Source organism: Idiotropiscis lumnitzeri, chromosome 12 (assembly GCF_059441095.1).
Source record: "Idiotropiscis lumnitzeri isolate Australia: NSW breed Sydney's pygmy pipehorse chromosome 12, RoL_Ilum_1.0, whole genome shotgun sequence".
Classification (NCBI taxonomy): Eukaryota; Metazoa; Chordata; class Actinopteri; order Syngnathiformes; family Syngnathidae; genus Idiotropiscis; species Idiotropiscis lumnitzeri.
In genome coordinates this window covers 18237845-18249357 of record NC_142402.1, presented here as the reverse complement: position 1 = coordinate 18249357, position 11513 = coordinate 18237845, and the positions used below count along the sequence as shown (strand labels likewise).

The window sequence follows — 11513 nt, the reverse complement described above, 5'->3', positions numbered from 1 at the left end:
CACGTAACCAAATAATTACTATTTATATATTCTAACACGTTTTTATTGAGTTAAAGAGGTATTCTTTAATACTGTGGTTCTACACTGTAAAACAAATAATACATGAAGAAGTAAAGGAACAAGTTGTGCAAACTCAGATTTTCAAGACCAGAAACGTTGATTAAAAAAATAGTTGGCCAATTAAAATAAATGTTTTGAATTGTGCTGTTGTGGAAATTGGCGTTCCAGCATTTCACAACAACAAAAAACAATATAGCTTGCTTCGGCCTAAGTAATGATTGATATTTTAAAGTTGTTTCCAACTTAAAGTTCTATTTTAGCAAATAAATAAAGAAACAAACAAATGAATGAATAAATGAATGAATAAATAAATAAATAGATAAATAAATAAATATACGTACATGATGTGTTTCTATAGAGCGGATTTGCAATACAGTAAAGCAATTTCTTACAGTTAAATTAATTCTTATTGCTAAAATAAATGAAATAAAATGTGATGTTTATAATTCATGTTCATTAGAGCTGCGGTACATTTTCAAATGAATTTGTCGCCTGGGGAAGGATTTATAAGCTGCAGCATGTTCCCGATGGTACCACTAGATGTCACACCAACAAACAACATGTACTCCTGCTGGAATAAGGCACTTGCCTCTTCTCTTCCACCCACTTTAAAGGATGACAAGCACTCGCTTCGCTGGCTGTCAACGACGAACATCTGAAACAAACCGACGCTTGATTCAGAAGCTCGGAGCAAACAAGAGTCACGTGTCGCGTCATCTGCAGACGGACAGCGGCGCGTAAATCTTCCGTCGTGCCTCAGAGAAAGGACACATGAGGAGGGGTGGGGGGGTCTACTACTGCGCACATCGATCACCGATCAGCTACAGAAGCCGAACTCTCCAGCTCATCGATCCGTCTCGACCCGGATGACCTCCAGGGAGTAAGAGTGCGCAAAAAGATGCGCATCCTTGCTCGTCTTTAGTGTGTCTCGGACCAAACAAGTGTCGAGTCGGCAATCATTCGATAAATGAGCGATGCCAGGGGTGACCAAGTACAATTTGGTGGATGACTCCCTCGATTTGAGGATACCTATGCATAACGAGGAGGTGTTCCAGCATGGAGTCTGCTTCGAGGCAAAGGTAAAGCGGGGGCTTGGTCATCGTTCGACTCTATTGTGACAATTAAGAGTCAGTCTTTCTGAATTATTAAGCGCCTTGGTTTGTTTATTGCCATTATACACAAATGTGTTCCAATTACAATCCTCATTTCTTTATTCTAACTGTATTTGATTGCATCACTTTCTTTCTTTTGGTCCGAAACATTTTCCATCTTTTCTGTCCAGCAATTCTGTTCAAAGTGTGTCAATATGAGTTTGAGTTATCGCAATACGACAGTCAAGTAACAAGTGGTAGTGGCTTTCTCTGATCATGGATTTCCTTTGGTTTCTTACAGTACATTGGCAGCTTGGAAGTGGGTCGTCCTGGCAGCCGCATGGAAATAGTTGCTGCGATGAGAAGAATCAGAGTAAGAGACCATCAAATATTTCCTTATCCGCGAGTCGCTTAACTGCTCTAATAGCTCCGCAAACACACGAAGCAATCGATGAAGTGTGTGCTTCCTGACGGGGTGTGTTTAACGTCACACCTTGTGCACAGTGATGGGCCATCCTCATCCCACTTCACCCGGCCGTGCCGAATCCTATTTTCTGCTCATTCTCGCATTTTGCAGGACTTATTAAAATTACATCCAGATTCTGACTTTCTGCCCGAGGTTTATATGCCACAGCGTTTGAAAAATCAACATCTCTCGAGGCGCAGACAAGGCCAGCGACTGCAGAGCAATTACTTCTCACTGCAGTGTTAGGGAGACGCTGTGGAGGAAAGGATTTACTATCTGTTGGTCAGCGCCGAGATCTAATCTAACATCCAACTTATTAAGTCACACGGAGGTCGGCCGTGTCCTCGGTGACACGCAATGAGGACTTAATCCTCGACTGAGATAGTGATGCCTCACTGGCATTTGTTGAGAAAAACACATTTTTTTTCGATGCAAGACCGCGATCGCTCACTCAGTGCATTTAGGCTGTAAGCGCCCCCCCCCCACCACCAAACGTCTTCTGTTCATTTGGCTGTTTGCTGACTTTTTTCCAAACTCATACGGTGCCCCTTCCTTGTATGACTTTGAGACTTGTTTGATTCCTCTCTCCCGTTCTCATGTTTTGTTTTTTCCATCTAAGAAAATCGGGTCACCGCCTGGCGAAACAACAACGTTAGGGTCGGAATCAAGCTTTTGTTGACACCGATGCTCCGGATAGACTTTTTCAGGCATCGCGCGGCCGCCTGCGAAGGATTTTTGGTGACTTTGTCAGTATGGATGGATGAAATTTGACCCATAAAAACTTGAGCAATATGGATTTTTACCACGTGTTGATATTTATAACAAAAAAAAAATCACCTGTTGCGCAAACAAATCCTTAATTATTAAATAATATGAAATATATTAAAAAATTATCTAATATAGTATTATTGGCATTTTTTTAATGTGGTACAGAAAAAATAGCACAGATTAGGAATCAACACCCAAAAAAAATGATCATGAAAAGTTTACTTCATCTCTGATTAAAAAAAATGCGCCAAATCTTTTGTCCAATATTACGCCATTTCTATTGTGCTGCTGGAAAGCAACTCCCTGAGCTCTCACATCCACCGTGATGCCAACCAACTCTTCATATGTTGAGTATTCTTTTCATTTTACAGTAAATAGTCCTTCGAATGGGCACTGAACAGAGGAAACAAATTAAGCGAATGAATCCAAACCGCTTCTTGGGTCAATATGAAAATGGAAGCCTCAGTTGCAATTTGATTCTGATTACGTGTCAAGTGAATGTGCACATAATTGTGCAATAATGTCATCCAATCTTACGCCTCATCTGCCTCTGACAGCCTTGTGTGCTCAGATGGATGGCATTTCTGAACATATACTGCATGGAAATAGTATAAGACACACACACACACACACACACACACAAAACTGAGTCACCTGAGCGTCCGCGCTTCGGTATGTCAAAAAAATTCCCACTCCTTGATGAGATGGATGAGTGGCGAATGAGTGCGCATGACAAGATGTATTATTGAATCTCGTGGATGTTATGCACGCACGTCAGTGGCGAGTAGATAAATCACCCGCTGATTCATTGGCACCGACGTCATGGCTATGGAGGACTGAAAGTGGCTAAATTAAAAAAATAAAGACTCCATGAAATGTTTAATTGAAATTGTCATGCATTAAGTGATTGTTTCATTCATTCATTATATATGGAATTTCTATAAATCAGATGAATAAATAAATGCACCATGAAATAATTATAGAAAAGTGACATTCTCTGAATGTTTCATTTATTAATTGAATATGAAATTAAATAAATCAATGTGTCATTGAATAATTAAATTACCAATTATTTTATATATATATATATATATATATACAAATTTTTTTTTTCTGTATTCATTTAATTATTTCTGGATCTAATTGATTATTTCATGGTTGCAGTATTTCATGACTATATTTTATCTGTCAAACTCGGTCATCAAAGTTAGTGGGCGGGGCTAAAAGCTGAGTAACTCAAATCTTGTCTAAGCCATTGCTTTGGCTTGAAGTGGTTGGAAACATGGCGGCTACAACGATGATGATGGAGGACTTTCATGAGCTCCCTTGATTGATCGGTCGAGGCTTGTATTTAGTTGTCTTGCTTGAGCAGCGCAACCAATCAGTGGCTAGGATCTGCCCACCAAACTTTGATGCGTGAGTTTGACAGCTAAAATAAATTCATGAAACACTGCAACGCGGGACCATGAAATAATAATACAGAAATAGTTTAAATAAATATTTTTTGTCCATATAATAATTTGTTAATTTAATTAATTAATGATAAATTCATTTATTTAATTCCATATTTAATAAATAAATGAAACATTTAATGAATGACACTTTTATTGAATTATTTAATGGTGCACTTATTTATTCATCGGATTTATTTAATTCCACATATAATGACTGAATGAAACAATTGATCAACGACAATTTTAATTCAACATTTCATTGTGTATTTATTTAAGTAATTTTGCCGCTTTTCGTCGTCCATAAACGCCGACTCGACACTTGACTGTAAATAACAGTGACATGGTTTTGAAATCCAGACGGATGGATTTCAGTCTAATGTATCAGGACGAGTCGGAGCCGAGTAAAAGGCCCGTCAACACGACGACAAACAAAATACGAGTTATCCTCGACTGACTTTGAGTGAGCCCCGTGATCACTTCATCGTCATCCGATGTTTTTCAAACGTGATGTGCAATTTCAAATACATTACGGCAGCTCCGAGACGTCAACAGACGAGAAACTCCATCGTTAATCACCAAGAGGGATGAAAGTGTGCCAAACATCTCAAGCACCCACTGCGAAGGCTGAATTTGAAATCTTAAACAGGCTCCAGAAGGAGAAACTGAAAGTGCCACCGTGTTTACTCAAGCTTGTATTTCCTCAGAGAGGCCGCTAATGAAAAGCGTCCCACGACGCGGACGATGGCGTCTCTCTTTCCCAATATATCAGCTGTCAGTGTGTAAAGAGAGCCGTCTCGGTGGGAGTGTGCGCTATTCATCACTTCTCTCCACCAGCGTGTTTTTTTAACCTCTTTGAATTGGATTCAGTCACCTTGAAATGCTAACACGCTTGTTTTGTTTGTCACAGTACGAATTCAAGCTGAAGAACATCAAGAAAAAGAAGGTCAACATTGTTGTTTCCACCGATTTTGTCAAAGTGATATTAAGAAAAAAGAAGGTCAGTCGCATAAAGTGTCATTTTATTATTGCGGCAAAGGCAAACTCAATCTCTCACTTTTTTTTTGACAAATTTTTTTTCCTACAGCGAAAAGGATGGTCGTGGGATGAGAGTACAATCTTGGTGACGCAGGATCCCATATTCAGGTCAGGACCGGGTTTTTTTTTTTTTTCTCCATTTAATTTTTTTAGTCATTTTGACTTTTCTTTTTCGAGCAAGTTTGTTAATTTTTATTGTGTGTTTTTTTTTTTTTTAAATATGCTTAATCGCTGATCAGCGAGTTTAAAAAAAACAACAAAAAAAACAGTACAGCGATTGAGAAAAATTGCCAAAATTCACGTATAATCGTCACTTGTTGAAATGCTTTGAGGGGGAAAAATACTGACAAATAATGTTGCCAAAAATGCGGATAAACATTCAAATCACAAAAAATGGGAGGTAAACCCGAATACACCCCCGCCCACGAAAAAAAAAAAATTGTTTGTTATATCATCAATAACGTCACTGATCTATCGCCAATTTTTAACACCTGTTCTCTGACTGTGGTCATCTGATATTTGCAAGCTGAGCTGTGATTGGTCATCCCTGTGATGTCATTTTCAGTCGACAGCAAGTGGCAAAATGGCCGCCGCCTGACATGGATTTTGCTGCTAGATTCATATTCCAGAAACAATTCGAATTTCGACTCGTGTTGCTGCATACAACATATTGGAATGGAAAAAAAAAAATTGTCTTGACTTCCCGAACAAAAGCCGAAAGACGCCTTCTGTTCTGCCACCAGGATTTTTTATGTCTCACATGATGCACAAGACCTGAAGATCTTCAGTTACATAGCGAGGGATGGAGAAAGCAATAGCTTCCGCTGCAACGTCTTCAAGTCGAAGAGGAAGGTAAGCGACGTAAATTCACGATGTCATGAATGACCGTGCTTTAGTAGTTTCACGTCGACCCAATCTCCGGCTACTCCGGCAGCACGGGAAAGAAAATATCTTCATATTAAGTAGAGGAAATTTTCCTCCGAGACAAAGATAATTCTTCTGTGATTCCTTTATCATGGAGACGAGACAGACAATGACTTAGCTGAGACTTCATATTAATCATCCTAGTTGGAAGAGAAATGAGATTTATGTGTGTGTGTGTGTGTGTGCTCTGAACGACATCACTGATTAATTACGTCACCTCATTGTCTGGAGTTTTTTTTTTCTTTTTTTTTTTTTCTGGCTGCTGTAAAGCACCCGTGTAACTGAGCAGGAGGAGATGGAGCAGCTGATACGAGCAAATTAGATTTGTTTTCTGTCCGTCTATATGGAGCTTTTGGCTTCAGTCTCTGGAGCACCAGCTGCTTTATTTGACAATTCTGTTGTCGTAGGCTTGGTGTGGCAATACATAAACAAATATATGAGCTATTTTTATGTGACTTTATTATTTCATTTAAATTTTCTTATCAAATTTGAAGTCGATAAAAAAAAACGCTGTGAAACCACAACCAGCACTTAACTGTTGTTTTTTTTTTTTTTTTTTTTCAAGGTACCCTTGACCACCTCCATTTTGCCTCATATTCAGCAGAACGCAGAATCTGTCTAAAAATCCACCCAAATTTGTTTTACGCCACCTGCACCACAACTTAGACCTGCTTTTAGTGAGTCTAAAATCCAGTCGAATTTCTGTCACCAAGTGGTCAGGTGTGCGGGGGGGTGTAAAAGAAAACACCTTTGTGAACGCCCCACCAGGTGCAGCATAGTCTGCCAAATTCCCAAACTCGGTAAAGTGGACTTGCCTCCAGTTTTTTCCGCCGAGCGCACGTGCGCCTGACTATGAAAATACGGTCCTGTAGTGCATAAACTGCTACCTCAACAAGTGAGCCCCGCCCCCTCACGTTACACCACCTGCACCGCAACTTAGACCTGCTTTTTATCTGAGTTAAAATTCACTTGTTCTTCTGTCACCGAATTGTCAGGTGCCCCGAGGTCTTCCAAATTCCAAAACACGATAAACTAGACTAGCCCCGGCACGAAAATGAAGCTGTGCCAATTTTTTTGCGCCGAGCACACCTGCGCCTGTCTATGAAAATACAATCTTGTATAAACCGCTGCGTCCACAAGTAAAAATGCTTTTATCATCTTAACGGATGCTCGCTTTTGCTCAACACACACACACTCTCGGCTCTGAAGAAGTTGCTTGCTTGCCTATTTAATATCGGAGTCTTCACATCCTTCTAAAAAATGCAAACACGTAATTACTTGAGGGGGGAAAAAAAATCTAAAATATCTCTTTAACCTAACACAAAATGCATGTTTTTTTTTTTTTTAAAACTTCACTTTAGGATGTAATTGCTTCATTCTGAGCCAACCAATTTGTCACTTTAGCAGCCGAATCGATACAGAGCAGTTGAATTTTCTCCTGTTCACTCCCACTTTCATTACCTCCCTCAAGCATATTCCCCCCCCCCGCTTCTTGCAGCAATCTTTTTTCCTATTTCACCTCATTTTCTTCCCACTGGCTCCCCTCACATTTCCACCCTTCCCTTGCCGCTCGCTCCCGCCTAACAACTTGTCTCACACACACAACGACGCAACACTTTGGTCTCCCTTCCCAGTCTCAGGCCATGCGGATTGTGAGGACAGTAGGTCAGGCGTTCGACGTGTGTCACCAGCTGACCTTGCAGAAGAAAACAGACGACCAGGAGGACGAGGAGGGCAAGGAGAAGGAGCCCGATGCAAAGCCAGGTGAAGAACGTCACAAACCGTCCCTTTTCCTCCTGTCACAAATCCCCCCCTTGCCTCCCTTTTCCTGCTTTCTCGAGCACCTGCTGAGAAAACAAAATCCGAGAGAATATATGCCACTATGAAATGATAGTTTTTCATTCGCTTGCAGTGCTGCAGCTGCACTTTAGCGCTGGCGAGTCGTTTGAGTCGTTGATTAAATCATTTGCGCTTGCGGAGTCGACACACTGCATCGCCTCGAAAGATGAGTTGAACGCTGTGATGCTCAGAGGGAAAAACACGGCATTCAACGTCCCTCATATGTGTTTGCGTTCTCTGCAGCCGACAAGAGGTTTGCATTGTCAGAGGAGACCGACCTTGAAGCCACAACAGAGGAGAGTATCGAGTGCAACACTTCATCAGACCTGGAGAGGAACCAAAAGGTCCTTGGTAATAATGGGAAGGTAGAGACCGTAAATTATACTTGATCATTTTAGTGCCCCTTGTTGTTATTCCATTCCAACAACCCAATGGTTTTTAGCACACAGATGACACCACGCCTTTCCAAGTGACATTTATGGATGCTTTCAGATAATTTACATGCAGCAGACTTTTTATTTGCTACGCCTGGAGAATTTGATGTGATCAAGCTGTACAAAAAAAATTAAAAATAGGCCTCGGATGGATGGATCTCCATCGGAGCATTTTGTCAGCACAGTCTTCCTCTCTGCTGCAGGGCTCCACTGGTGGCTCTCTTCTGCCCAATTCCCCAGCCAGGAAAGCTTCTGTAGCGGCTCAGTCAGCTGCAGAGGCCCCCTGCGCTTCCGAGCACCAGGTACAACTCTTGCAGAAACAGTTAGAGCAGCAGGAGCAACAGGCGCTGGCAGCATCGGCTCAGGTACTCCAAACATTTTTTCGATGGTCATCCACTGTCATTCATATTTCACAAGTTTCACAAGTGTTAGTTAAAAAAAATTGGAATAAGTTCATATTGCCTCATAAATAAGTGTATTATTTTCTATTTCTTAGTGCAAGCTGTTAAAACTTCGTGATAAAAGTGTGAGAGTAAGACCTCATCTTTTTGTGGATCGTTTTCGATTTCGTTGATGGTAGCGCATCTGTTTCAATCGTGGATCTTTGACGGATTTCACCTCCGAAGAAAATGAGAGAAGATATAGTCGGATTTGCATAAGAGTACTCCATAACACTTGAGCCTTGGAAGACTTTCGTCTTTGTGAGTCATTCTAATTTCATAAACGTTTATTTTAGGTCAAGCGTTTACTTAATTTTGAACGCAGGTGCATGAACTGTGTTGTTTGATCAAGCTAATTGATCAACTCTGTGTTTGATTCTTCTTTATTGCAGTTACTAAATTTATAAATATACCTTACAATTGTTGTCTGTAAGGGCAAGAGAACTTCTTAAAAAGACGAAAAGTATGCCTTAATTGTCTACGGAGTTTTCTTATTTGTTCGCTGGCTGCCTAGTCGCACAGAGGCACGTATCGCGAGGACAGTACATCCACGTTGATTTGATGTCGTTTTTAAAACATCTAACCAAACCATTTCAGGAAAATGTTTCACACGAAATGGATGCATGGATGCACTGTTCCATCTAAGCTGGGCGAGTGAGCAATGGCGCGCTTGTCTCCCCCTCTTAGTGCCGCGTGCACCGCGCCCACACGTGACCTTTCTACGCTCGTTCCTTCATTTTCAGCCCAGTTTAATCTACAAAAAAGGACACCACAGCATTCCCACCTCCCTGATGCTACATTCACAGCAAAACTGTTTGAGCGTTCCGCTTAACTTAATTCGCTGGCATTTCACGGCGTGAGTTGTTCACAACACACCGAGGATGTCGTCGTTTCGAGCATACTGTAACGAGTTATCTGTCATTTGTTTTTGTGTTGACATTTGTGTTTCGCTGAGTTGTGTTGTTTCCGATTTTTTTAATGCATCACGAGACAGAGAGAGAGAGAGAGAGAGAGATAAGATTCTGAATCTTTTTTTTCTGGCTGATTTTGGTCTGCTCAGGTGCACGTGCTCCGGGGCCAGCTGTCTGTGGAGGTTTGTGCTCGAAGCGAGGCCCAGACGAGAGTCCAGAGGCTGCTGCAGCAGAACACTGACTTGCTGCAGCACATTTCCCTGCTCGTCAAACAGATCCAGGAACTTGAGCTCAAAACTGGTGGACATTTAACATCCAGTGAGTGGAACACACGACTCGTACCTTGACTTAAGAGTTTTTGAGTTATGTGTTTTTGCTGGGTGATTTTTTGTTTTCTCCCTAACTGTACATGCGGGTTTCAAATTTGCTGCCACTCGAGTGCATGTCTGTTTGTCTGTCAAGCAAAGCACATCTCCTCCTGCGCTTTGCTGACAAATGTCCGTTCATGTGTGTCCTTAGTGGGCTCCCAGGACAGTCTTCTGGAGATCACTTTTCGTGCACGACCCCCCAGCACGCCCAGTGAACCTCTCACGCCGTCTCCCTCCACCGGCCCGTTAGCTTCCGTTTCCCAGCATCAGATCTGCGACAGCTCTTGGGTCTCCTTCCTCCCGGAGTCCTGCTCGTCAAGCACCGCCGGTGCCGAAAGCAGCCCTCTGAGCGTCGGCGGCAACGCCGTTCGTCTCCAGTGCTTCCGGTTCTCCTCGCGAGGTCCGGACGGCCAGGAGCAAGACCGAGGGACGGGCGAGATGGGCGAAACGCCAAGCGATGACAGTTCGCCGTTGAGCGAGCAGGTGCTGGGAGCTCTGGAGCTACTCCGGTTTAGGGAATCAGGAATCGGATCGGAGTACGAATCCAACACGGATGAGAGTGACGACCGGGACAGTTGGGGGCTCGGGGAGGGAGCCGGGCTGGACGGCGCCGCTCGACTCTACCATGTATTAAATACTGAGAGTTTACCAGACTGTTTAGGGGATGAGATGGCTGTTTAGAAGTAGAGACACCAACATCGCACGTTATTCCCGATAGGTCGGTCCAGCTGATCAGCGCTTCTTGCAGTTGCAAAGAAATTCAAGTTCTGATGCTTCACATTTGCCGCAGCGAAAAGATGCCATGCTGCTTCTAGTGACTTCCAAAATATCTGAACTTGTGAACGTTTATGGCAAAGCAGGCTTGAAATCGCATCCCTAACACATGCATGTTGTGTAATAAATGTGTAATAAGTAGCAAAAATGATACTGTCCAAACCTCTGCAAATGCTAATGCGAAAAAAAACCTAATATTTGTTTGTCATGATTTTAGCTACGTTTTCGATTGTCTACACTCAATTCTGAAGGCTTGTCTTTGCTCTTTGCTGCCAGAAAGTTCAATACGACATCTGTGTGACGGGCGGTGGAGCAAAAACGCACAAGCTGTAAATGAGAAGATGTATCCACACTTCTTTACCGGTAATTTGTCATATATATTGCTTGGGGACGTCTCTTTGGGGTAATTTTCCGGGAGGCCTTCATTTGTAAACATACGCTTATATTTTTCTGATCGTCACAGTGCGGGTAATTGCAGCTTGGTCGTGGCGCCGCATGTGTTTTTTTTTTGTTTTTTTTTCTGAAGGAACAAATGGAGGCAGCACGTAATTAATTGCAAAATTACTATTAACTTTTTTTTTTTAACTCATTTACTGCCATTGACGGCTTAAGACGTCAAAGATCCATTTTTTTTTTTTTTTTACACGGCTGGTCGTGAATGAGTTAAACAGAGCATAGTTCCAAACTGTAATTCTGAAAAACAAAGCTTGTGCATCCTCGTACGAAGCTCCACATTGCAGAGTGCTAATTGTGCCACAGCTTTCCCTCGGCTGTGCGTGCAATAATGTATGTGCGTATATTCAAGATTGTGAACAGGTTGGCTTGGCGACATCACAACGCTCCATGCTTGTTGCCATACCAACCATACTGCGAATATTATATAATATTATAATAACTGTGGTAATACTTGTGAGACATCCAGCGAGCATATGACGATTTTTGGGCATGA

The 11513-nt window shown here is 42.0% G+C and overlaps 1 protein-coding gene across 2 annotated transcripts; it reads left to right on the top strand.

Annotated features, from left to right (window-relative positions):
* The first annotated feature begins 602 nt into the window (after nt 1-602).
* On the top strand, nt 603-11223 carry nos1apb (nitric oxide synthase 1 (neuronal) adaptor protein b). 2 transcript variants are annotated; one of them, XM_088311958.1, is made up of 10 exons: nt 603-1139; nt 1453-1524; nt 4747-4836; nt 4924-4982; nt 5618-5726; nt 7433-7562; nt 7881-8002; nt 8275-8436; nt 9572-9740; nt 9942-11223. In XM_088311958.1, exons 1-10 carry the CDS (start codon nt 1035-1037, stop codon nt 10469-10471), a joined length of 1548 nt encoding a protein of 515 aa, XP_088168084.1. In that variant the 5' UTR covers nt 603-1034; the 3' UTR covers nt 10472-11223. The 2 variants fall into 2 exon arrangements, with proteins under 2 accessions (XP_088168084.1, XP_088168083.1); XM_088311957.1 differs by having other exon boundaries at nt 4747-4982.
* Nucleotides 11224-11513: the final 290 nt, after the last annotated feature.